The sequence below is a fragment of the Phoca vitulina genome, unplaced genomic scaffold (assembly GCF_004348235.1).
Source record: "Phoca vitulina isolate PV1807 unplaced genomic scaffold, GSC_HSeal_1.0 scaffold9, whole genome shotgun sequence".
Lineage (NCBI taxonomy): Eukaryota > Metazoa > Chordata > Mammalia > Carnivora > Phocidae > Phoca > Phoca vitulina.
This window is the reverse complement of record NW_022589712.1, coordinates 44974405-45001505: the sequence shown is the minus strand read 5'-3', so window position 1 is coordinate 45001505 and position 27101 is coordinate 44974405. Positions and strand designations below refer to the sequence as shown.

General features: G+C 37.7%; 1 protein-coding gene across 5 annotated transcripts; it reads left to right on the top strand.

The window, feature by feature from the left end:
• The first annotated feature begins 1399 nt into the window (after positions 1–1399).
• RWDD1 (RWD domain containing 1) lies at positions 1400–26732 on the top strand. 5 transcript variants are annotated; one of them, XM_032408011.1, is made up of 11 exons: positions 1401–2807; positions 3996–4123; positions 5185–5298; positions 9178–9293; positions 9446–9545; positions 10477–10542; positions 16400–16530; positions 21021–21164; positions 21487–21619; positions 22147–22209; positions 24588–26732. In XM_032408011.1, the coding sequence occupies exons 4-11, from the start codon at positions 9285–9287 to the stop codon at positions 24707–24709; spliced, it is 768 nt and encodes a 255-aa protein (XP_032263902.1). In that variant the 5' UTR covers positions 1401–2807; positions 3996–4123; positions 5185–5298; positions 9178–9284; the 3' UTR covers positions 24710–26732. The 5 variants fall into 5 exon arrangements, with proteins under 5 accessions (XP_032263904.1, XP_032263902.1, XP_032263905.1 ...); XM_032408014.1 differs by lacking the exon at positions 9178–9293; XM_032408012.1 differs by lacking the exon at positions 3996–4123 and having other exon boundaries at positions 2756–2807.
• The last annotated feature ends 369 nt before the right edge of the window (positions 26733–27101 follow it).

The following is a 27101-nucleotide window of genomic DNA, read 5'->3' as shown; positions in this document are numbered from 1 at the left end:
TTATAAATAGCTAAAGCTGGGCTTCTCACATCTGGCCTCAGATCCTGTGATGTTCTCCCTACACCATTTGCCTACCTGCAGAGCTTGAAACACTCCTGTCCTCTAACATCTTTATAAATTAAAAACAAAACACTAAAATAAAGCCAATTTGCCTCATAACAATTCCCCCCTTTCAGAAAGGGAGTAAAGGGCCTTCCTGTGTCTGTGAAGTGTCTCTGTTATTGTCAAAATGAAATTAGAGATCAACCAAAAAATTCTTAATGATGTCCATGTAGATGTGACGAAGATGTGGGGGTGTTCTCTTGATTACATTAGCACTGGAACTCTCTTAGGGAGGTATCTGCAGTATTAAGAAACAGAACAAAACCACCACATGAGCATTCTGAAATATGAAGGCTTTATAGTAAATACATGTAACAGGCTTGAAAAGGTTATTTTACCAAAAATTCTGTTAATAGTAAAACAAATAAAGGAGCACTTCATTTATTAAATTAAAACTTGCAACCAACATAATCTTTTTCTAAATATAAACCTTAAATTTGTTGTTTTGCTGCATCTCATCTATTTTGACAGGTTGTTTTTTATTATCAGTTAGGAAAAGTTTAAAAATTTTACCTTCTTCTTTGATCCATTATTTAAAGGTGATATCAACTTCTGTGCCAAACTCATTCTGTCTTCATTACTTGTCATTTTGGTTACTAGAGCTTCATCTTTCCTATTGTTCTAGCCAAAAACCATTTTTGACTTCTCTTTCTTACAACCCACATCAAATCCTGATCCTACAGGATCTGCAAATTCCTTCTCATCCCCCAGTTCACTGTGCATTAGCCATACTGGCTTCCAAAATACCAAGTGGACTCTCACCTTAGGACCTTCGCACTGACTCTTCTTCTGTCCAGCTCGTCCCCCCAACAAATCATTGCTTTCTGTGAACTCAGGATATCCAGAAAAATAAGCACCTTATATTTGCAAAGTTACTTCATGTATTTTATTTGATTCTCACTTCTGTCAGCAGAGTTCCCAATTTTTCCCTCAAAGTTTAAAAGAATGACCCAAACCAACCCTTAAGACCCAGAATCAGTACCAAAGTGTACCTGAATACGTTTGTTATAACTATTCCTCTGCTATAAGTAGTACTTCCCAATAGAAGATCAAGATGCTTTCTGGTCCATAGTACATCATCATTTTAACAAGAGAAAACTTCAGGGGCACCTGGGTGGCTCAGGTCATGATTCCAGGGTCCTGGGATCGAGCCCCACATCGAGCCCTGCATTGGGCTCCGTGCTCTGCGGGAAGCCTACTTCTCTCTCTCCCACTCCCCCTGCTCGTGTTCCTGCTCTCGCTGTCTCTGTCAAATAAATAAAACCTTAAAAAAAAAAAAAAAGGTATCATTCCTCCATTGAATAGCCTTTTAAAAAAATTAAAAGAAAACTTCAGAGCCTTTATCATTGGGGAACTTATTTAAAAAGTGTTACCCCCACTACACAAGTGAAATCAGCTTTAATACAGAAAACGAAGGAAAATACAAAAGAACGTGAAATATCTTTTAATATGTTGGGAGTATTTTCTTACATTTCCCCATGTTCCTTTTTGACTTAACATATCTACGTTCCTTTACTATAAACATAAAATATAAATAGCTCGTTAATAGTCTTCTCTTAAAAGTACCATGCTCATTTAGCCATTTTCTTAGCTTGTGCCATTATGGGTCTGAAAATTTTAACTGCTGCGATGAACTTGGAGACAACAGATGCGTATATTTTAAGTATTACCTCCTCAATTTTATTCTCCCAAATCAAAAATTCTGAACATTTTCCGGAGTACTGATACTTATTTTTACATTGCTTACCAAAACTGTTAAACGAAATCTACACCCCTTTATCAATTCACAGAAATAAATCATACACTTAGAACTATGTCCAGCCGCGTTCACTTTACAAAATCAATAAGGAAGCCCAGGGATCTAGAACCCAGATCTCCAGACTTCCAGTCAATTTCTTCCCCGATTCTCTGCAACTGGCTATTCAGCAGCTAGGCCGACCCGCCCGTCGCACCAGCAGAGCTTCTGCTTCTCTGCCCACTAGAGTCTACCCTGGTCGGCCTCTCGCCCAACTCCCCCGGGATGCCAAGGAACTGGGAGACTCGACAAGCGTAGAAATCACCTGGACCCCACCATTAGCCGACAGAACCAGCGCGTCGGTCAGCCCCGCCGAGGCCACAGGGTCGCAAACCGGAAGCCGGAAGCGACGAAGTTCGCGGACGCGCCCCGCGTCCGGCCCTCAGCCACTTCGTCCCGCCTGCAGCGACAACGTCCCGCCTCGATACGCATGACCAGCTTTCAGTCTAGACCCATCGAGCGAGGATGTCGCGCTGAGTGGCCTCCCAGGCTCAGGCCCTGAAAAGCCCAGGAACCAGCCCCAGGTGTCCGTAGCGAATGCCAGACCGGCTGCCTTTTCCATCTCAGCAAATCCCAAGCGGCGGTGGGACCGGCAGCTACTCAGCGCTCCGCTGGCCAGGCCTAACGAGTCGAACGCGGAACTAGAGAGCAGGCGGAGGCCCGTGCGGGGCTGTTGCTCAGCAGGCCCGGCCTGGCTTTGGGCCCCGAGCCTCCCAGCCGGGGACTCTGCGCCTGCGCCCGTCCGGCCGCTGCCCGCTCCCCTGGCGCGGCCGCGGTCCCAGCTGCAGCGCGCCGCCTGGGTGGCTGGGCGGTCCATGGGCAGCAGCGAGGGCCACGATGACAGATTACGGCGAGGAGCAGCGCAACGAGCTGGAGGCTCTGGAGTCCATTTACCCCGACTCCTTCACAGGTGACTTCCGTGGCTGCGGGCCCGGAGTGGCCCGGGGGTGGAGTGGGATGGGCCGAAGCCCTCGGCCTCCCGGGCGAGGATGGAGAAGGGGACAGCGAGGCCGCGTGGGCACCTCGCCCGCTACTCTCTCTTCACCTTCTTCTCCCGACGTGTTCAGGCACTTAGGAATAACTCCACAGCTTTTCCCATTCTCCGCTTCTTCCCTGAAATCTGAAAAGTCCGGGATAGGCCGGCGAGGTCCCTGGAGAGTGTCAGGCCCGGAATTGAGTTGGGTGCACTTTGGTTTCTGTGTAATTTACAGCGACCCGAGGTTTAATGAAAAAACACGAAAACAGATACTCAAGTGGGAGTAATTTTTCTAGAGCTGCAGAGGTGTCGATTTTCACCTTTACTCGGGTAGAAGCTGTTTTGCATACGTTGGTGTTTTAAAGTTTATGGGATTCAGAGTGCTGTTCTCCCAAGTTACCCAGAATCAGTTTTGAGAGTCCCTGGGATTTGTCGTTTTTCTTTTTTCTTTTTATATTCTGCGAATGCCCAGTGAATGATGTGGCACAAATTTCAGTTCCACTGCAGATTCACATGTTGTTAGGGAGGGATATTAGACATCATCTGGCCTGGACGCGTCTTGCTACAAGCAAGGTAATGGAGGCGCAGGAAAGGTAAGTGGCTTGCTTTGGGTCTAGCCAGCAAGTTAGCGGCGGAACTGGTACTGAGAGTTAGGTCTGGATCCCCTTCCTGTTCCTTCACTTTGCAGACTTGCGGAAATTGGGATCTAGCTCCAGGTAGGATGAAGGGGAGCAGAAGATCACTTAATAGGTTGGGCTAATATAAAATATTATTAAGAAGCTCATTCGGTATGTTTTAAAGGAAGATAATTTTTCTGTGTTAAGCCGTGCTTCAGATGATTTTGAAAGTGCCGCAAGATAACCTATCAATATGGCTTTTCTCGCATTTACACTCAGTGTTTGAGAAGTGATCAAATAAAGCCAATATGAGTGAGTGGAACCTAGGTTTGTGGGATTTACAGACCCTATCCCTTCCTTTGTTGTTCATCACTGTCAGAATTCAGAATGTAAGGTATGTTCAACTCCAATCCCTCTCCCTTTCGTTGTTTAGCTTAGTTTTCTTAGCTCCATTTTTTGACCACTGCTTGCAATGGTAGCAAATTTTGTTCTGCTTTGCCAACAGGCAGATGTCTCTCAGCTTCCCCTGTATAGTTCCAGTCCTGTTCATGTTCTCTCTCACCAGCAGTACAGCTGTGCTGTGAGGATGTTAAGGGGATGAGTGAAGAGGGGTTTGAGAGTGTCATTAACTGGGTGAGTGTGTATGGAGTCTGGCTCCCTTCTCTATCCTTGCTTATATGTCAATGTCTAAATAAAAGAGAATATAGGGTCAGTTTTTGGATATATTCTTAATCGTGACGTTTGGTCATTTCTAGTACATTGGAAATGTAATTGGCACTGTGTAGGTAGAGTTAAGAAAGCATAAGGTGTGCTAGTTTTTTCTATGGACATAAGGTATCCCTCATTAAATACTGTGCATATAAGCATTTTAAAAAGTGATATATTTTTTAGTCCTAAACCAATCTTATGGTTCTTTCAAATTGTACTAAGCTCTGATATAGTTCGGTATGTGAAATTCTTGTCAGATGCAAAAGTGCTTGACGATTCTGAGCCAGGGTAATAAAACACAGTTTATGAATCTTTGATGCATTCAAGTATTCTGCAATATCAGCTGAGCCCATCTGTCTCTAATTCCTACCAGCATTCCTATAAACTTTGCAATAAATAAAATAAGATGTCTTGATTTATACTTCTTTAGGGACTTTGCCTCACTCATGATCGTGTTGTTTATGTAACCTCTCAGGGAAAAGGCAGAGGAGTTTGGAATAAAACCCTTCCATGTTTGATCTTTTGAAATTATGAGGATTTGCAAGATTTACTGTTTTACAGCCTTCTTTTGGGTTGATGATTTCATACTTTCCTATTTTCATACCAGGTTTAAGAAGAGAGCTTGCTTGTGTCAGTTTGCCAAGGAACACTGATTGGCAGTTTTCTAATTTCATTTTGAATCACATTTAATACTAGATTTGGTAAATGCTCAATGCTCTTGATGAAGGAAGTAGATATACTTTTTTTTTTTTTTTAAATAGATAGCTTGGTGCTTGACAGAGAAGCCTTTGTTAAGCACATCATGACCCCCTTGTGGTTGCTTTAAGAGGCACAATCCAGCTAGCCCATAGTTCTAGCCACATAGACCTAGCCTAACCTCGGAATTGATTGCTTGACTATTTGCAAAGAACTTTTGGTCCACTGTTGAATTTGTTGTGAATTATAACAAATCATAATACAGTTTCTTCTTTTTGCCTGTTCTGTAGCTTGATTGCACATTGATCCAATCCTCCTAACAACTAGTCTTCCAAAATATAAATGGACTCTCCTGATACCACATTCTCCTTCAGTAGTGCTTCACTTGACAAGGCCCTGCTAAGGTAGTAGAATTTGGTTATTTCCATTTCTGTATCAAAATCTCTGACTATGGGGAATTTTGTTGAAACAAATGGGTTGGCTTCAGGCTAACCAAAAATCAAGTTCCCTTAATTCTGTTTGGTCTTACCCAGAGGGGTACGTAATTCTGTATTTGCTGTCTCAGTACCTCTAAGTAGCATCCATGAGCATGTAACAGTTCTAATTGCATCTTAGAGATGGGGCAGAAGTCATCTTTTAAAAGCAGTTTTTCTAAGATACTCCCTAAGAACCACAGGGACTTATTTTAATATGGGCTGTCTGGTTCTTTGTGAAAACCTTGATGTCATTCGTGTGTCCCTTTAGTGTACCTTTCAGCTATTACCTCCATTATGTCTGTCCTTAATTCTGTCCAGTTTACCATCATCTGCCTCTCTATCACTTAATAGTTCTCCTGCTTGTCCACTCATTCCTTCCACTATGCCCAACGGCCTTATTCTTCTTCTCAAAAATATTTTGATCCACTTACAGTGGTGGAAATCTGGCATCTTTAGTGAAGGCTAATTTTATCCCAGCTCACAGTAATGCATTGGAGTGGGATTATTCCTTTATCAGAGTGCTGATGAATCATTCATCTTTGCTAGTCCAATTAAATAACTTTCCCATCCCTATGTTAGTCTCCTCCAAATTTTGGAATATTCTTTCTTTTTCCTTTCTTTTCCCCTTTCCTTTCCTTTTCTTTCCTTTCCTTTCCTCCCTTTCCCTTTTCCTTTCCTTTCCCCTTTCCTTACTTTCCTTTGCTTGGATTAGGTTCAGCTCTGACAGAAAACCCCAAAAAGCAAAAAGGTAAAAGTTTAGGGGTGCCTGGGTGACTCAGTTGGTTAAGCGTCTGACTCTTGGTTTCGGCTCAGGTCATGATCTCAGGGTCATGGGATCTAGCCCTGCATCAGGCTCTACACTTAGCTCGGAGTCTGCTTGAAATTCCTCCCCCCCCCCCCCCCCCCGTCCCCCACTCATGCTCTCTCTCTAAATAAATAAAATAAAATAAAATAAAATTAAAAAAGGTAAAAGTTTATTGCTTTTGCACATAAGAGATAGTTGTGTAGCTCTAGTCCAAGAATTCCTCAGGTACCCAGGCTGCTTCTTAGTTCCTTGTCACTCCTAAGATGTGGTCTGTACCTCATGATGAAGATGGCAGCATTCCTTTCCAGGCAGGAGGGTAGATATAGGAATTGGGGGTGGCGGGGGGAGAGAAGCCAAAGACAGCAGTTTCTTAAGTAAATTTCCTGGAAACTGTCAAAGGACTTGTTTGCTTCCATCTCATTAGCTGGAACTTAGTCATTTGGTGAGACCTAACTGGGAGGGAGGATGGGAAATACAGTCTTTATTCTGGGTGGTTAATATGCTCAGTTAAAAGTGGTGTAACTAGAAGTTGGGGTGAGTAGATAGTAGGGAATATAAGTAGTATTCTCCAATATCCTTTGTTGTTGTTGTTGTTCCTGGCTCACATTTTTTTCTCTATAATGGCAGCTTGGTGTAGTGGATATGAGCTCTGTGTCTTTGGGCAACTCATATAACATCCCCAAGCTTCAGTTTCCATGTGTGTTTAATGAGGAGTAGTACAAAGTATGCAAATACTTTATAACTGTTAAATATAAGATATTCTTTACTAGAAATTTACCATCTTAGTTACTGATTCTTCTAATAATATGGCTTCATAATTCCATGTCTTTACCAATGAACAGTTTTGATTTCCATTTCCTTCAACTGTATGGGGGCATAGCCACACCTTGTAAATGCCATCTTTAGAATTTTGCCTTCTGAAAGTCCTCTTTCTGTCCATAAACTTTGTAGTCCCACAGTTCTTCATTCCAGTTCTTTTGCTGAACATGCCTCTCATCATGACTTCTCGTGGATTAAGAGTTTATCAACTTCTTTCTTGTCTGTCTTGCCTCTATTCTGTATGTTTCCCAAGGTCAGGCAAATCAGTGATGTTCTTGCTAGCATCCCAAGTCCTCATTTACCAAATACTTATTATGTACATTGTTAGAATATCAGTCAGTTGGGAAAAGACATCAGATAAGTAATTTACAACATAGTGTGACGATTCTTTCATGGAGGAATGCATAGGATGCAGCCAGAGCACAGGAAAAGGGGAGGGTCTTGGTTGTTTTGGAGAACTGAGGAGTGATGAGGAGCTAACAAGTGAATGAGACTGTGAAGCAGGACTCTCTGAAAGCAAAATGTATTTAAAGGAAAAGTGGCTTGATATGCCTAAAACATAAAGTGAGTACTGAGAGTCGTGAAAAATGAGGCCTGACAAGTGAGCAGGGGCCAGATTACAGACGGCCTTGTTAGGGATTTTTAGATCTGATCTTGTAGGCCAGTGGTTCATTGCCCATTTCCCCCTGACAGGGCTAGACAGACCCATATAGTACACATTATAGACAGTGCCATACCATACCTGGATCGCAATAGTTGGGATGCCTTCACAAATAAAATAGGCTTCTCGAGTTTGTTTTGACCTCTCATGGCTGCTGCTTTTCTTTTTCTCTCTGGCACTTTTTCCTCCTCGTACTTTTGTTTCCCAAATTTAGGATTCCTTACAAAGCCAGTGTTGGCCCTATTTCTCTATTTTTTCCTCTGGTGATCTCATTTAGTCTAATAGCTTTAGCGCCATTTGCCCATTTCTGATTGCATATTGCATACTCGGTATCTCCAACTGAAAGTTCCTTGTGTCATTTAAATGTATCATCTCTGATCTTTTTTTTGTATTTTTGTTTTTGTTAGTGGCGCTACCATCCTCTGCCTGCAAATTTGGAATATAGAGTCCTCCCTGTTCCTTGCTATTCCCGTGGCTGCTAACCTAGTTCAGAACCTCATTAACCTTGCTGGGATGATTTTAATAGCTATCTAGTTTCATCCTGCCTCTAGTCTTGTTTCTTTCCTTCCAATTTATGCCCTGTGGCCAGACTTATCTTCCTATGATTAGAAATACAATTCTGCCCATGCTGCTAAAAAAAACTATCATTGTCCACAGCTGAACTTTCAGCAGTATTTTTTCAACTAGTTTTCTTCACCCACATATACATCCGCCAAATGGACTAATTTCTTCTTCCCTATATATTCCTTAAACTTTTCCACCATTATGCCTTTGCTGCCGTGTTTCTGTTGCCTGCATTTCTTTTCTCCATCTTTACTTACCAAATGCCTTAATTCACGGTCTAGCTCAAGTGACTTTGCTGGAATTTCTCAGCTGGAAAAAAACATTTTCTTTTTACATGAAACTCAATATAGTTTATTCAGTTCTTCCAGTTACTAGCTGAATAACCTTGGGCAGATTATTTAAGAGCTCTTTATTCTCAGTTTCCACATCTGTGAAATTGGGATAGTACTATATTTAATTAGTTTTGAGACATTTCTATGTTTTAACATCTCTGAAATAGGAATTTGTCTTATAATCGATTAGATATTGAAGTTTAATTGGCAGATTTTTTTTTTCTCAGTACGTAAAGTAGCATGCATCTCATACTTGATAGTATCTTAAATTTGGTGTCATATGGTAACAGTATAAGATCGTGGTCTTGGTGTAAGAATTAAAGGATCTTTGTGTAAATGCATAGTACAACACAGGCCCAAAGTAGTGCTCAATAAATGTTAGCTGTTACTAGGTATAGGCGACCCTTAAATTGTGGCTCATGGAGTCCTAAAAGGGGTAATCAGTTGGAATGTCATTGAGTTGAACCCTTATTTCTGTAGTTGCTATGTTTACATTTTATGACATGTAAATGCTAAAGTTGGTCATGAGAAGAAGTAGAAATGAAGTGCATCAAATATATTTTATACACATTTGTCAAAAAAAGGGTCAATCATATTTTAAAAGCTTTATTATAATTACTTTTCAGGGACTTCTTTTTAGCGTGGGCTGGACTATCTGAGGCGTATTAAACTATGAGTCCAGTGAGTCTTCTCTTCTTGACAAATACTTTCATAGTAATCATAGATATTCATCATGCTTCAGGTACTTTTAAACTTCAATTAAAATGAAGGCAGATGTCTTGAAAATTTTATTGATAATGAATATTTATGAAGGCTTCTGAAGTTCTTGAGTAGGAAAAGCTGAGTATTTTCCTTGGTGACTTCTTCAGAGATCTCCTTGCCCTTTCATTTCAGAAAGAGGTTGCTGAGCTGCTGCAAACCTTGACAGGGGCCAGTGCTTCCCAGGGCTGGAGTGAGGCACAGGCTTTTCTCAGGGGCTCAGCAGCAATCACAGGTGGCCTGCATTTTTCTTGTTTACTCTTCTAATGGTTCTGAATATCAGTTTAATTTGTTTTTGTTTTTCTACTTTCATTCCATTGTTTTAGCTTTGCCGTTTAGCCAGAATTTGTTGAATTTCTAGATACTGCCAGGCACTGATATAGGAGCTCTCATAATTTTTATAGTATTCTTATGGGGGAAGAGATATAAACATATATACTGTCAGGCATCAGGCTGTAAAATGGTATATATGCTTTCTTATTTATATAAATGTTGATTTGCATGTCTTGACTTGCTTAACAAATTGTAAGCAATTTGATGTTTGGATTCATGGCTAATTTTATAATTCCATGAAAGATGGTAGAGACTCAATAATTGGTGAAAGAATAAAGTTTGGTTCTAGGGATGATGTGGGAGAAAGAGATAGTTAGAAGACACAAACTCTAACAAATTAATATTTACTGTTTGTCATGGAGATTCTAAATTATACCTTAGAATATATAAGTTTAAAAATTAGTGATAATACTGAGTATCAGTGGATAGTTTCTGATGAAACATCAAACTTTTTTTGTCATTCTGTTTGGGAATTTTTTAGAATGTAATTTTCCATGTATAGATGGAAATTTTGAATTAAAAGGTAAATTACTTAATTATTTTAATTGATCTGATAAAACTCCCAAGAGTTTATCTACTATAGGTATTTTTTTTTTCAAATTAAAGATAACCCTAGATTTAAATAGAAAATTGATGAGTATTGTATCATTTGAATGGTTCAGTATGTATTTGTGGAAATGGAAATACAGACTAGGGATATATATATAATTTTCACTACCCAGTAATATCACTACCCAGTTTTCGGGACTGGGTAGTGATATTTTGCTAATAAGAAAAGTATTTGCCTTAGGAAGCATATTAATAACTTACTCTCTGTGTATATTTTCTTGCAGTATTATCAGAAAATCCACCCAGTTTCACCATTACTGTGACATCTGAGGCTGGAGAAAATGATGAAAGTAAGTCCAATCAAAAATACTTATGGTTTTCCTAAGTTGCTCTCAGGAATGTTACTCGTTCTTGCAGCCATTGAAGATGTGGGGGTGCTAATAAGTAAGGTACTGTTAGGAATCTAGCATGAATGTTGTGTATCTCTAATTAGCATTTACTATGTAAACATGACTTAGGAAGTCAGTGAGATATATTCTGACACAATGCACTTAGTTTTAAAAAGTGAAAAAGAAACATTAACAATATAGCAAATGGAGAAAAGGTAGAAGATTACTGTCTAAAACGAGACTTCGAATGCATGCCTATTTCAGTGACTGTGTGGTATTCCATTGAGTGTTATTTTTCCATGATTGTTTTTCCTCTTTGGGTATTTAGATTGCTTATTGGACATTCGCTGTTTATTTATAAATTAAGCTGGATAGGGGGGCCTGAGTGCTCAGTTGTTAAGCGTCTGCCTTCGGCTCAGGTCATGATCCCAGGGGCCTGGGATCGATCCCCACGTTGGGCTCCCTGCTCAGTGGAAAGCCTGCTTCTCCCTCTCCTTCTCCCCCTGCTTGTGTTCCCTCTCTCGCTGTGTCTCTCTCTGTCAAATAAATAAAATCAAAAAAAAAAAATTAAGCTGGATAAATGTCTTTCTTTATGTCTTTCTTTCTTTATGATTTTCTCTCTTTAGGATGGATATTTTACTGTAGTTCAAATATATTTATACATAAAACCAGGTAAAAGCCACCATTACACAACTGTAGAACTAAGATAAATATACTGATGGAAATAAAGCAGCTGTAAAACCAATAATTTGCAATTAAATAGATTGATTTAAACGTGGCAGATGTTGGGGGAGGATCTGAAGTTCATTTCCACCATTAGTCCAGTTCAGTTAATTTTGGAATTTGGTAAAAATGTTCCATAAGTTGTTGTTAACCCCAAGGATTTTTTTTTTTTTTTTAGCATTAAGCTAGTCAACTGAAATTCTGCTATGAGCAGTCAGTAATGCAAATTTTAGCGTTATTACTTGATAACTCTAAATCTGTCTTGTACAACTGAAAATGAGATTAGCAAAGAGCTATTTCTAAAATCTGAATTAAAAAGATGTTGGACACAGTCATTTACTTCTATATGTATTTATATATATATGTAGGCTTTATACAAAGAATCTCAAATACAGGGGCGCCTGGGTGGCTCAGTCGTTGGGCGTCTGCTTTGGCTCGGGTGGTGGTCCCAGGGTCCTGGGATCGAGCCCCACGTCGGGCTCCCTGCTCAGCGGGAAGCCTGTTCTCCCTCTCCCACTCCCCCTGCTTGTGTTCCCTCTTCCGCTGTGTCTCTCTCTGTCAAGTAAATGAATAAAATGTTTTTTAAAAAAAGAAAATCTCAAATACAACCTGAGTATCCTTTTATACTTTGTTTGAAATGTAAATAAATGTATAGAACATACTTTAAAATATCCCTTAAAAAATACTTTTAGTGATCTTTTCCTGATGGTGGGATTATTACTGATTTTGTTTCCCCCTTCATATATATCTAAATTTTCTATAATGAATGTCTATTACATCAAATAGTAAAATCAATAAATGTATAAAAAAATTCTTGTTCTAGCAATAAAATTAGAAATGTGCTAGTTAAGAAAGAAAATGCCAAAAGACACTGTGTATCTTATTGGCCTAACAGTCTTTTTTTTTTAATTTAAATTTTACTTAGGTAACATACAGTGCAACATTGGTTTTAGGAGTAGAATTCAGTGGTTCATCACTTACATATAACACCCAGTGCTCATCATAACAAGTGCCTTCTTTAATACTAATCACTCATCTAGCCCACCCCACACCCACCTTCCTCCATCAACCCTCAGTTTGTTCTCTGTAGTCAAGAGTCTCTCATGGTCTGTTTCCCTCTTCTTTTTTTTTCTTTTCCCGCTACCCATATGTTCATCTGTTTTCTTTCTTAAATTCCACATAAGAGTGAGTTCATATGATATTTGTCTTTCTCTGACTGACTTATTTCACTTAGCATAATACACTCTAGCTCCATCCACATCATTGCGAATGGCAAGATTTCATTTTTTTGTTGTTGTTGACTGAGTAATACTCCATTGTGTATATATACCACATCTTTATGTGTTCATCAGTCGATGGACATTTGGGCTCTCTCCAGAGTTTGGCTATTGTTGATAATGCTGCTGTAAACATCGGGGTGCATGTACCCTTTCGAATCTGTATTTTTGTATCTTTTGGGTGAATACCTAGTAGTGCAGTTGCTGGATCGTAGGGTAGTTCTATTTCTTACCTTTTTTTTTTAATAATTTTTTTATTATGTTAGTCACCATACAGTAACTTTTTTTTTAAAGATTTATTTATTTTAGAGAGAGAAAAAGAGAGAGAGTGTGTGTGGGGGGGGGGGTGGTAGGGGCAGAGGGAGAGGAGAGAATTCCAAGCAGGCTCTGCACTGAGCACAGAGCCCAGTGGGGTCTGTGCCACAACCCATGAGATCTTGACCAAGACCAAGAGGATGTTCAACCAACTGAGCCATGTAGGCAGCCCTATTTTTAACTTTTTGAGGAACATCCAGACTGTTCTCCAGAGTGGCTGCACCAGCTTGCGTTCCTACCAGTAGTGCAAGAGTGCTCCCCTTTCTCTGCATCCTCACCAACACCTGTTGTTTCTTATGTTGTTAATTTTAGCCATTCTGACAGGTGTGAGGTGGTATCTCATTGTGGTTTTGATGTGTATTTCCCTGATGATGAGTGATGTTGAGCATCTTTTCATGTGTCTGTTAGCCATCTGTATGTGGCATCTTTAGAAAAGTGTCTATTCGTGTCTAATGCCCATTTCTTAACTGGATTGTTTTTTGGGTGTTAAGTTTGGTAAGTTCTTTATAGATTTTGGATACTAACCCTTTATCAGATATGTCATTTGCAGATATCTTCTCCCATTCCATAGGCTGCCTTTTAGTTTTGTTGATTGTTTCCTTCACTGTGCAGAAGCTTTTTATATTGATGAAGTCCCAGTAGTTCATTTTTGCTTTTGTTTCCCTTGCCTCCAGTAACGTGTCTAATAAGTTGCTACAGCTGAGGTCAAAGAAGTTTCTGCTTATGTTCTCCTCTAGGATTTTGATGGTTTTCTGTCTCACATTTAGGTCTTTCATCCATTTTGAATTTATTTTTGTGTATGGTGTAAGAAAGTAGTCCAGTTTCATTCTTCTGCATGTTGCTGTCCAGTTTTCCCAACACCATTTGTTGAAGAGATTGTTTTTTTTTCCCATTGGATATTCTTTATTCCTTCTTGCTTTGTCAGAGAGTAGTTGACTATGTAGTTGTGGGTCCATTTCTGGGTTTTCTGTTCTGTTCCTTTGATCAATGTGTCTATTTTTGTGCCAGTGCCATACTGTCTTGATGACTACAGCTTTGTAATGTAGCTTCAAGTCCAGAACTGTGATGTCTCCAGTTTTGTTTTTCTTTTTCAAGATTGCTTTGGCTATTCGGGGTCTTTTGTGGTTCCATACAAATTTTAGGATTGTTTGGTCTAGCTCTGTGAAAAATGCTGGTGGTATTTTGGTAGGGATTGTATTGAATGTGTAGATTGCTTTGGGTAGTATAGACATTTTAACAGTGTTTTTTCTTCTAATCCATGAGCTTGGAATATTTTTCCATCTCTTTGTGCCCTTTTCAATTTCTTTCCTAAGTGTTCTATAGTTTTCAGAGTATAAATCTTTTACCTCTTTAGTTAGGTTTATTCCTAGGTATCTTATTGTTTTTGGTACAGTTGCAAATGGAATCGATTCCTTGATTTCTTTTTCTGCTGCTTCATTATTGGTGTATAGAAATGCAACAGATTTCTGCACATTGATTTTATATCCTGCAACTTTGCTGAATTCATGTATTAGTTCTAGCAATTTTTTGGTGGAGTCTTTCAGGTTTTCTACATAGAGTATCATGTTGTCTGCAAATAGTGAAAGTTTGACTTCTTCCTTGCCAATTTGGATGCCTTTTATTTCTTTTTGTTGTATGATTGTTGAGGCTAAGACTTCCAGTACTCTGTTAAGTGGTAATGGTGAGCATGGACATCCTTGTCTTGTTCCTGACCATAGGGGAAAGGCTCTCAGTTTTTCCCCATTGAGGGTGATATTAGCTGCAGGTCTTTTCGTATATGGCCTTTATGATGTTAAGGTATGTTTCCTCTATCCCTACTTTGTTGAAGGTTTTTATCAAAAATGGATGCTGCATTTTGTCTGATACTTTTTCTGCATCTATTGAGAGGATCGTATGGTTCTTGTCCTTTTTTTAATTAATGTGGTGTATCACATGGATTGATTTACGAATATTGAACCACCCTTGCAGTCCAGGAATAAATCTCACTTGATCATGGTGAATGATTCCTTTAATGTGCTGTTGGATTCAATTTGCTAGTATTTTGTTGAGAATTTTTGCATCCATGTTCATCAGAGATACTGGCCTGTTATTCTCCTTTTTAGTGGGGTCTTTGTCTGGTTTTGGAATCAAGGTAGTGCTGGCTTCGTAGAATGAGTTTGGAAGTTTTCCTTCCATTTCTATTTTTGGAACAGTTTGAAGAGAATAGGTATTAACTCTTCTTTAAATGTCTGGTAGAATTCCCCTGGGAGCCATCTGGCCCTGGACTTTTATTTGTTGGGAGATTTTTGATTATTGATTTAATTTCTTTGCTGGTAATGGGTCTGTTCAAATTTTCTATTTCTTCTTGTTTCAGTTTTGGTAGTTTGTAGGTTTCTAGGAATTTATTGATTTGCTTCCTGGTTGCCCAATTTGTTGGCATATAATTTTTCATACTATTCTCTTATAATCATATTTCTGTGATATTGGTTGTGATCTCTCCTCTTTCATTCATGATTTTATCTATTTGGGTTAACAGTCTTTCTTATATCCATTGACTCATAAAATTCCTTATTGATACCATACACAAAAATTAAAACAAAATATCAAACTCACACATTTTAAGATGTTTTTTTTTCTCTTATGGGGAGGAATCTAGATTTGAGTTAAAATTATCAAAATCAGTTTTTAATAATTAAAAATGTGAGTTTTTACAAGAAAGGCAAAGTCTAGACAAAGGATCATTGTGATTAATAAGTTTTATTTTTTAATTTTTATTTTTTTTTGTGAATAGTAAGTTTTAACAGAAAATGTTTAGCACTGCTGCTTAGTTGCAAATTGCCTGGTGGAATTGAGAATTCACCAGTTGGCCTATAGAGAGATACCTTGCATTGATCTGCCTGTAAGGATCTCATTCCTATACAAATGTCAGATGTATGCATTGATACAGGCCAAAAGAGTGAGAATGTATAAATGAGTCAGGTTAAAAGTTTCTCAGACAGCCTCTTAAACCCTATTTCAAAACCGTGTCATCTAGCAACCCCTTAGCAGTGCCCTGCTGGCATTTGCATATAGAAATATAGACTCCAGGACTAATGCCAGATCTTCCTCACTGGGCACTGGCTCTGGTAGAGGCCTGAAAATAAGCCTAAGGTAGTATTTTTTTTCTATGTATTGTATTCTGTGCCTTTTGTTCATCTTAAGGAGGATTTTAAAAAGAGTGGCTTTTATCCATCCTCTTTCTCAGATATGCAATATGGTAAACTACTCATAAGTAATAAATGTATTTCATGTGTTTGAGGTGATTTTTGGTATTCGCATGATCTGTTTTCACTTATCTTCGCGGTATGTGTTATTTATCTTAGTGATTATCTGTCTGATCTCATAGTAACCTTGTTTTTCTTTGCAGGAAAATCTGTTGTGCTATGTTTCATTGACACGTTGTGAATTAATTACTAATTCCACAAAAATGTTGACCTCTCTACATTTTCAGATATTCATATCAAACTCTTATCTTATGTCTTTAGCTGTCCAGACTACCCTCAAGTTTACATACAGTGAAAAATACCCAGATGAAGCTCCTCTTTATGAAATATTCTCCCAGGAAAATCTAGAAGATAATGATGTCTCAGACATCTTAAAACTATTAGCATTACAGGTAAGGAAATAAGTTTAGTAATGGCATTTTTTATTGGCCTTAAATAGTATACATTAATTTCAAGAGTAAGAAAATGCTAGTAAATATGTATAACCAGTACATTGAACAAGGAGAATTCATGATGTATCTCTCTCTCTCTCTCTATCTATATATATATGTATATGTATAGATATAGATATTCACAAAGCACCTTAATTTTTGTTTCCCATTGTACATTTAAAATTTGAGTAAGAGAAGTTGTCCCTTCTCTTGAAACTCAGTCAGCCTCATGACTTCTAGTTAATAAAATGTCTGGTAAGTACTTCAATTTTAAACACACTTTTGATCTGGTTCTCAGAATGTCCAGCCCCATGTGCAGTTAAAAATTCTGACTTTTAAAAAAATTAAAACTCCCAACCCCTCTGACCTGTTGCAGGCTAGTTGCCTGCAATCTGGGAAGAGGACTGATGATTGTTTTGTTTTTCTTATCTTTCCGTCTCCTGAGGCTTACAAGCAGCAGCCAGGGTTTATGATCCCTCTGAGAGCGGGGGTTGTGAAGGCAAAATGGGTCTTGGAAAATTCTTGGCTAGTTCTGTGGTAGGATAGGCTCCCCATAGTTTGGGCTTAGCCAGAATTTAAAGCTCTGTCTTGCTTGGGTTGAGAGTTTTCATGGATTCTTCAGAGTAGGGAGTAGGGAGGACAAGTAAAATCTTTACTCCACAATGTTATAAACAGAAGTCCTAGCTTTGTTTGTTTGTTCTAAGAAGAATTGACAGAAAACATATCTATACCTTAAATGTGACTGGTATATTTCAAGGACTATTGGTCCTCTGAATGCCGATATTTTAAAAATATCTGGAGCTATTAGAGAACGAAGAGTGAAAGAAGATAGATCAAACATGAATTTATTCTTATCTTGGGCCCTGTTCATTCTGCTACCCCATATGAGATTATACTAATTCTAATATTTGACTTAAAATGCTTCATTTTAAAACATTGCAGAGAACCTGGGGCAGTATGCTATATTCAGTCATTTATTAATGAAAGTTATTTGAGCTGAGTGATTACTTTCTATGTGTTTTATATTTTATTTGCACTCAAGCTCCTTCCTTTCAGAAAAGAAATTTTGATTTCTTTCTCATACCTGAGATCGGATATATTGAGGGAATATTTGTACTTTTTTTTCCAAATTATATTGATTTTCAATATCAAAATAGTAAATTCATATTATAAAAAACTCAGAAAGTATAGGAACTCATGGAAGAGAAAATTAAAATTACTCTTAATCTCACCAACCAGGTATAACTGCCTATTAACATTTTGGTATGATATAGTTCCAGACTTTTTTTTCTTATGCTTATATTCATGGTACTCCTCTTCTACCCCAAGTTAGATCATTCTGTATATAATGTTTTATAACATCCTTTTTTTCACATAACGATATATGTGGGTATCTTTCCATTTTAATAAACATGTATATGAGTCATCATTTTTGATAACTGCGTAGAATTTCACTGTATGTATGTGTAATTACACCTATCCTTTTTGAAACAATTATTTATCATTTTTACCTGATTTAATATGTAATTCTTTGGACATGCTTCTTCTTTTTCTTTTTCTTTTTTTTTTTAAGAAGGGGAGGGGCAGGGGCAGAGGGAGAGAGAGAGTCCCAAGCAGGCCCCACACCCAGTGCGGAGCCCAACATGGGGCCTGATCCCACAACCCCGAGATCACACCTGAGCCAAAATCAAGAGTCAGACACCCAGCCGACTGAGCCATCCAGGTGTCCCTTTGGACATTCTTATATATCACTATTTGTAAGTCCTTAGAGCAGAGTCTCCATTGAATCCCTAGTGCCTGGCATATAGTAGACACTCAGATATTTTTTGAATAAATGAGGAAAGTATATTATTGATGAGTATACTAGTCCAGTGTTTTCTATAAGTAAGATTACTGGATTAAAGGTTATGCATACTTAACTTCATACACATTGCCAAATGGACCTTCAAAATGATTGTGCCAAGTTATGATCTCACTGTAGCCATTGAGGTGTCTGCCCACATCTGCTAACGTTAGATTTTTTCATTTAGAAAGAAAAGCAATGATAACAAGATGAAAATAGTATATAATCATAATTTGAAATTCTTTAATTAGTAGTGATATGGAAATCTCCTGTGTGACTTCTCGTCTAGTTTCATATAAATGGTTGTGTTTTTGGCTTTTCTATTGGAATACTTAAGTTGTTAAAAAAGAGATCCTACTGGGATTTGTTTTTGAAATGTATCAAGCATTAAGTTAAGTGACCAAGACAGACACCATCCCTTCTTTCATAGATTTTATATTCTGGTGAGGAATGTGGACTAGCAAATTGGAAATTGTTATTCTGTGTGGAAAAATGCTGTGAGTGGATGTAGACTTGAGGCACTGGAGAAGCTTTCAAGAGAAAGAGTTTGCCAGGCAAAAAAGAAAAGAGTTTCAGGGCAGAGGAGCGAGCTTGTTAAGTGTCATGGAAATGAGAGGGAGAGAAGAGATCAGTATTTCCTTCCAGAACTTCTAGTCATACTAAATTTCTTGAGTTTAGAATTTGAGATTAGTGATCTTATGTGACGGAACTAAAGAGATTAATTCCCAAAGGGTCTTCTGAACTGTTTTAAAAGTATATTCTTGCTCCTGGTTGGTTTGGAAAGCTGTTGAGTTTTAAGCAAGAGACTGACTAGTTCAGTTATGTGTATATATTGAGTGGCTGGAGAAGTTGATGTTAGGGGTGACAAGACCACAGGTTTTAAGAAAACCAGTTAGGAGTTTCTTGTAATATTTGAAGTTGAAGATGATGGTGCCCTGGGTTAGGGTAGTACCAATGTTGGTAGAGAACAGTAGGCAGATTGAAATGATATTTAAGAATAGATTAGAGGCAGTGATAGAGCTTATGATGGGTTTTGAGTGTTCATGCTGGCTGGTTGGTGGTTTGGTTCTCTGAGTTGGGAACATAGAAATAGGTTTTGTGGAGAAGATGATGATTTTAGTGTTCACGTGCCTGTGCGACATCATATTGCTGTCCACTGGGCAGTTTTAATTGGGTTTGGCATTCAAGAGAGAGGTTTGTGTAGTCAGATTTAGGATGGTTAGCATGGAGACACCACAGAGAAGCCCTGAAGAGAATCACAGGAGCTTGAAGCCTTGTATTCAGAGAAGGCCCACGAGATGAAACACATACTCAAATGCCGCTGAGACCAGCCCTGTCAAAGGAGTGGTTGGAAATCTCTTCTGCTTCTAGGATGGAGATTCTGGCTTGTATATTTGGGATTTTTTTGTGTGTGTGTTTTGGTCTGTTTCCTTCAAACTGTATCTTGTTTCTGTGGATAAGCAAGATACCTTGTTTTACTTTAATCTACTTTCAGAAATGACCAACTTCCAAATAGCTTTTGAATTACAGTTGACCTTTGAACAACACAGAGGCTAAGAGACACTGACCTTCCTTCCACACAGTCGAAAATCTGTGTGTAACTTTGACTCCCCCCAGAACTACTACTAACTGGCAGGAAGCTTTACCCATAATGTAAACAGTTGATTAACGCATATTTTGTATGGTATATGTACTATATACTGTATTCTTAAAGTAAACAGAGAAAATGTTATTAGAAAGTCATAAGAGAAAATACATTTATAGTACTATACTGTATTTATTGAAAAAAAAAATGAATGTAAGTGGACCTGTGCAATTCAAACCTATATTGTTCAAGGGTCAACTGTATATCCCTTTCATGAGTTGGAGAACTTTTATATTTGATTTTAAGCCATTTCAAATTGAAGAAAAAAAGGTAGGTAAAGATAAATCACCAAAAGTACTACATTCTTTATTATTGTATATTAGAAAATCACTTTGGCCTCAAAGTTCAGTTCATTGTCACAGCTCTTTAAAATATCCCAAAAGATCTAAATCATGAAAATATGGTGGAGAACTCATGTTACTAGCTGCTATAGGAAAAGGTTTTCTGGGGACACCTGGGTGGCTCAGTCAGTTGGGCGTCTGCCTTCGGCTCAGGTCAGGATCCCAGGGTCCTGGGATCAAGTCCCACATCGGGCTCCTTGCTCAGCAGGAAGCCTGCTTCTCCCTCTCACCGCCACTCCCCCTGCTTGTACTCTCACTCTCTGTCTCTAGCAAATAAATAAATAAAATCTTTAAAAAAAAAAAAAAGGAAAAGGTTTTCTGAATTCTGGTTATTAAACAGAAATTAGTAAAAAGATATCTGTTTCAGGTTGGATGTAGCAAATTACATGTCTTTTTGAATTTAATATATAGTTATTCATATATATGTATGTATGTGCTCAATTCTTAAATGATCATTTATCCAGGTGTCTGAACTTACAGTATAACTGAATTAGTAATCATATTATAAATGTATGGAATTTAGTGATTATGATGAAACACTTTTTCATTGGTTAGTTTTTTGTTTTGTTTTGTTTTTCTGAGAAGTATGTTTCTCACTACAATCTTTCTTTTGGTTACATAGGCAGAAGAAAACCTTGGTATGGTGATGATCTTTACTTTAGTGACAGCTGTGCAAGAAAAACTAAATGAAATAGTAGATCAAATAAAAACTAGAAGAGAAGAAGAAAAGAAACAAAAAGAAAAAGAGGCAGAGGAAGCTGAAAAGGTATATTATAAAGCTGGGTTTTCTTTCATTATTTTTTACATCTTTTTTTTTTTTTGGTTGTTTGGTGGGTTTTTTTGTTTTTAGAAATTTCAGTAATTTCTTTGGCAATCACAAAATAAGCAGAAGTAAACTTTACTTAAATTTTGCTACTTAAGATGTTAGAAGTCACTGCATTGGTCACATAGCATGGGTAATGATTAATAAGGGTTAGTAGAGCTCATGCAGGTAAGATCAAGAAGTATACATTATTTCTTTATAAATTACAATTTTATTATAAATTATAAGCCTCATTTATCTAACCACATCTTTTTTATTTTCTAAGCAATTATTTCATGGCACTCCTGTTACAATTGAGAATTTCTTAAGTTGGAAGGCCAAGTTTGATGCAGAACTCTTGGAAATTAAAAAGAAACGAATGAAAGAAGAAGAACAAGCAGGAAAAAATAAATTAAGTGGTATGACTCCCCTCTCCCCTGCCCAGGCTGTTCTATATTCTTGCACAACAAGAAGATCATTTGGACAGATTTCTATAAAAACATAACATACTTGGGCATCTAGGACAAAAAGAGAAAGCATTCTGTCTACATGATGACATTTCTTCATTCATAATTATGATTAATTTTTATGGCTTATCTCTGATCTAAATATCTCAATGGATAGATCTTGAGATATAGCTACCACGACATTCAGAATCACAAGCGTTAGAAGTGGTAGAGTCAAATGCATTTGTTTTTTGGGGTTCTGAAGCAGACTGGGTTTTCACTTGTTCCATTTTAATGCAGATACATATCACATGCCTCTTAGCTACTTACTGAATTGATAAATTTATTGAAATTCATAGAAAAATAGGTTTTCAGACTTGTTTTCTTGGATTATTTTACTTTTTAAAGGATTGTAGGGAAGATGGAGGAAAACTGGAAAGGTGGGAAACTGGAACATACAGGAAAAATATGTTTGAATTGAACATATTTGTTTCTTTTAGGGAAACAGCTCTTTGAAACAGATCATAATCTTGACACATCTGATATCCAGTTTTTGGAAGATGGTAAGATAATACTAAGATTCCACGTGTACATAATACACTGTTTTTAATATTAAACCATGAAAATCAGAGTGATAACTTAATGTAAAATTTTCCTCCCAAGGCTGTAAACAAATACATTTTGAAGAATAAATTTTAATGCTTGATTTATTTATACACTAAACTATAGCAATGTATTTTTTAAAGTTTTTTGATAACTTAAGCAACATCAAAGATGGCAGTAAACAACTATGGTCACATTAGTCTTTAATAACTGGTAAACCAGGCCACTGTAACTCAGGTGGCCTGGTTTACTCAGATTTCTAGTATCAGAAGTCTGTGGAAATTATTTCATGGTCATGGAACTTTATAAAGACCTCAAATCTGGAACTCTTCATGCCCTCTAACCAAAAATCTTATGTTTCATACTAGTCTTACTATCTGGAACACCTACTTCCTTATGCTTTCCTTCTCCTTTTTATCCTAAACTTTATCCTCTTTCAGTCTTCTGTCCATTATTCATCCATCCATAGATATTTATTGCACCCCTAGCGTAAGCCAAGCATTGTCCTGGTTGCTGACAATATAGCAGCAGAGAACAGTATAGACAAATTCCCTGCCCTCATGGAGCTTATGGCCTATGTGTGTTTCTTAAACTGGGCTCTATACTCAGTCACACTTCTGATAGCACCCTAGAGTTCTACAGTTCATTAGCCTTCTTCATGCTCATCTTGCCAGTTGGGGATCCTGTAGCATTCTGGCCTTTCAATTTTGTTCCTGGACTGTCTTCTGGAAAAGGTTAAGAAGAAGTGTTGGTGTGGCCTTACTGCCAAATCATGCTTCTTAACTTGATCTGGGCCCTTCTGGACACTCACCATTCTGTTTTATATATCTTACTGCATTCTTGCTCCAGGACATTATAAGTCTTCAGACAAATAAAAACACCCCAAACAAACAAGCAAACGAACAGATAGACAAACCCAGCAAGGTTGTCCTCATGTATCTCTCTCTCACTTTACTAGCTTGTTTTTCTCCTATTTTATTGAGAAATTCTGGAACTGAAAAGCTGTGTCTCATTCTCTCTTGCATTTTAGAAGTTTTACTGTCTTCACTCATCCTTGACTCCTTACCCTGTCTAACAGATCAAGTATCTCTTCATATCCAGTAACTAACCAAAAGCTCTCCATTGATTCTGCTTCAGAAGTGTCTTTTCCAGACATTTTCAACTCTTTCCTCCTAACTTGAAGGTTTTATCATTTTTTTTTTCCCCCTGGGTGTTTGTGGTTGCTTCTTACATTGTCTCCCTGCTTCAGTCTCTTCCTCTTTTTGGTGCCTTTAGTCACCATCCCTGAGGTGGCATTCCTAAAACTCATGTTTAATCATGATACTTCTCTCCTTAAAATCTTTTGATGGTTCTCTGTTGCCTAGAGGAAAAGGTTGACCTACACAATCCTTCAATTTGGCCTTCATCTATGATATCTCCAGATATTTTTCCTAAAGAATCTTGTGTTCCAGTTAGAAGTATTCAGAGTCTTATTTTTTCTTTCTCCCTTTGCATATACCTCTACCTACAATTGCTTCATCCTGCCCCCTTTTCTTCTTGCTGGATTAAAATTTATTGTAAAGATATTTTAGATGTCATCTGTTTTGGGAACTTGCCTGTCTCTGCCAGAGACAGTGAGTTATTCTTTGGCCTGCACTTAGCAAAGGTGTATTTTATTACTTAACTGCTCATAGGCATGAAGCAAGACTCATTCTCATTGAATTGAATGTCAGTGGGCTGGAGTCTGCCAGGAAAGGAAGATGAACAATTTTTGGTGATTTAAAAGTACTGTACTATCCCACCTTTATGTACTTCAGACAAACTGAAGAGTAAAGATGTTTGATGCAAGGCCGAGGGATTGCTTCCTATAGTGCTCAGATATTTGGAATTTGAGAAAGGCATACCATTGGTTATAGGGGAACTAAGTGAGAGTGAAGATCAAGTTATATCTATCAATTAAATAACAAGTATAGTTGAGCTTTAATGATGTACATATCTGCCAATACTGGAAGACTCCTGGTACAGGCCCCATGGTCGGTGATAATCAACTTTGTTTAACCAGGATATACTATCGTCTTCAACTTATAACATGCCACATCATAAATAATTCATTCTAGGAAAGCTTTTTTTATAACTGGATTTTTTTTTTTTTTTTAACTGGAAGCATGAAGTTGCTCTTAAAATGTGTGTCTCTGCTGATCACTACAGATCGTTGTTGCTCTGATTTGCGGTAGTAGTTTAGGATTTCATCACTGGCACCTCACTTGCACATTTGGAAGTTTGTGTTTGGTGTTGCCAGTGAGTTATGTCTTTTATTCCTGAATGTAAGACTGAAGGTGAAATCTTTTGTCTTTTGCAGCTGGAAACAACGTGGAGGTAGATGAATCTCTGTTCCAAGAAATGGATGACTTGGAGCTAGAGGATGATGAGGATGATCCCGACTATAATCCTGCTGACCCAGAGAGTGATTTGACTGACTAGTGGACTATCCCCATCTGCAGAGAGGTGTGACTGCCACAGCATCTGTGGCTGTGCTGACGTGTTGATTTTTCTTTCTTTTTTTCTAAGAAAAAATAATTTTCAGGAGAATATTCTTCTGATAGCTTTCGTCATTGAACTTAATAAACTGACCTTAAAGTTTCAAATATAAAATGTCCAGTTCCTCTTATTGGTAGGAATAAGGTCATATATTTAAAATCATTTAGTGTTAGAGAGAGACCCAGCCTATAACACTAAGACTTGAAGATAGAATGCAGCTGTGCACAGATGTGTGTTCATATACAAGGAATTGTAGTAATTTGGAATTCCTATGCTGGACACAGTGATGGCTTTATGCTTTTGAGTGCCATCATTAATATAAAATATTAGAAGACAGAGGTGAAGAGAACATTAAACCTTCTGAATTCTAGCCTTTGGGCATGATAAATTTAAGTCTTTACAAAACCAGAAACCTAAATTATATTCAGGATTAAAGTGGACTTTAGTCTTATAGTAGTATTTGAATCAGCATCCTCTGTGGCGTTATTAAAAGGTGTGCACTCCTAGGCTTTTCTCAGTTTAGGTTATTAAACACTGACCTTAATCTGAATTTTAAAACAGTGAAATCTCATGCCAGTTGACATTGGTTATTCCATTGCATGCTCCTTATCCTATAGTTGTGAAATATATATATATATTTGTGATGTTCCCTTACTTTTCTAATTTAGCCAGTCTGAAAAGATCTGAATTCTTGAGGTTGTACCCTGTCTGCAAGAGAACACATATCCACATTAATGCACATATGAGACCTTTTTCGTAATAATTTGGAATGATTGACTTGGGGACTTCAGGTAGGAGAGCCAGGCTTCATGCAAGTTATCCAGTCACTGCAGGTGGAGAATTGAATCTTAATCCTACTAGGAAATTACTTGTGCTATTGCAAATCACTGCCTCCTTTCAAAAGTACATATACTACATATCCACAAGCACAAGCAGATCAATTCCATGTTTATTTTTGGAGTTAGACCTATAGCTAAAATCAAACTATTTAAGACAAAACTATCATTGAGGAATGTAATAGCTTTGGTTCTGACCAATAAAGGGGAATACGAGGAGTGTTCAGCATATCTCTGCAGAGACAAGTCTGAAAGTTTCTTTTGTGTGAAAATCAACTTTTTCTAAGGAGAGATCCTTTCTGAAGCTGATCAGCAGCTGCATTAAGAACTCAAGAGCACTTTAATTAAGGGTGAGACACGCAATGATGAACAATGCAGTGCTGAGGTCAATGAAGATTGGACCTTAAAGTGTCAAGACTGATTCCACCTCCTCCTCACACATGATTTTTTTTTAAAGTATAAGTTTTTTACATTTTCTATAGGTATTGAAATAGATTCTACCTTTGTCATTTTAGAATGTAGGCAGAACCTGATGTATGGAAATGAAGGCAAAGAGATAGTTCTAATGATACTCCCAAGTATTTTCATCCGGAGTAAATAATAATATTTCTTTTGTTTTCTGGGAGCTAACCAAAGACTCTGCTTCTCAAACTGGAGCACACATAATCCCAGGATGTACAAAAGCATGACTGGTGGTATTTGAAGCAATAATTAGGCATCTCAGATTATCAGTTTTGCACTTGGATTTGGGATAATTTTTGCTTTTGTTTCTCTACTTACGCTAAATTGCATAAAATATAAGATTAAAAACAAATACAAGTATGTGTATTCTTTGCTGTATCCCTGTGACAATGTCTGGCACTGAATAGGCATCTAATATTTGTTGAATGAGTGAATTACGGAATAGAATGAAAAATTGTCATGCATTTTAAAGATTAAACATGACAGTTAGATGTTCTGTTTGCCATCTGCAGCTTGGCATAATGCTTCTGGATTCTGCATTACTTCGTACTCTTCTGCCAGCAGGGGTGCCTTAGGAAAAAGGTGGATAAATACTGATCTAAGGCAAACACATCTAAAAGGTTACATGAACATTTCCTAGTTGAGGTAAGACCAGGAAGAGTGATGAATAACATCTCTTATGGATGCACAGGATGAGTTCATTGATTATACGGTCACAAACTCCAAAGATGTATGTGCCAAAAAGCAAAGAGATGCATTCTTGGATTCTAGGAGAAAGGAGACTGTGGGTTTTCAATATTTATGTGCTAGCCCATTGTTTATGTTACAACACAAAGTAGTAAACTACCTCAAGTAGCTCAGTGTTTGTCTTTCAGAGAACATACATATCATGCAGCAAAGGTAGACATTGTATGATATATTAAAATGGGTTGACACTTCCAGAACTGTAGAGAGTAATTTTAGAGAGACCATTGAGATCTAACGTGATAGGGAAAGGTTTTCACAAATGATACATATATATTTATAAATATATAAAT

Excerpts from the sequence above, each read along its gene's own strand:
- RWDD1 (XM_032408011.1), top strand. Across the intron at positions 10,543-16,399 it reads GGCTGGAGAAAATGATGAAA|CTGTCCAGACTACCCTCAAG; the intron begins GTAAGTCCAATC and ends TTATGTCTTTAG. Across the intron at positions 16,531-21,020 it reads TAAAACTATTAGCATTACAG|GCAGAAGAAAACCTTGGTAT; the intron begins GTAAGGAAATAA and ends TTGGTTACATAG.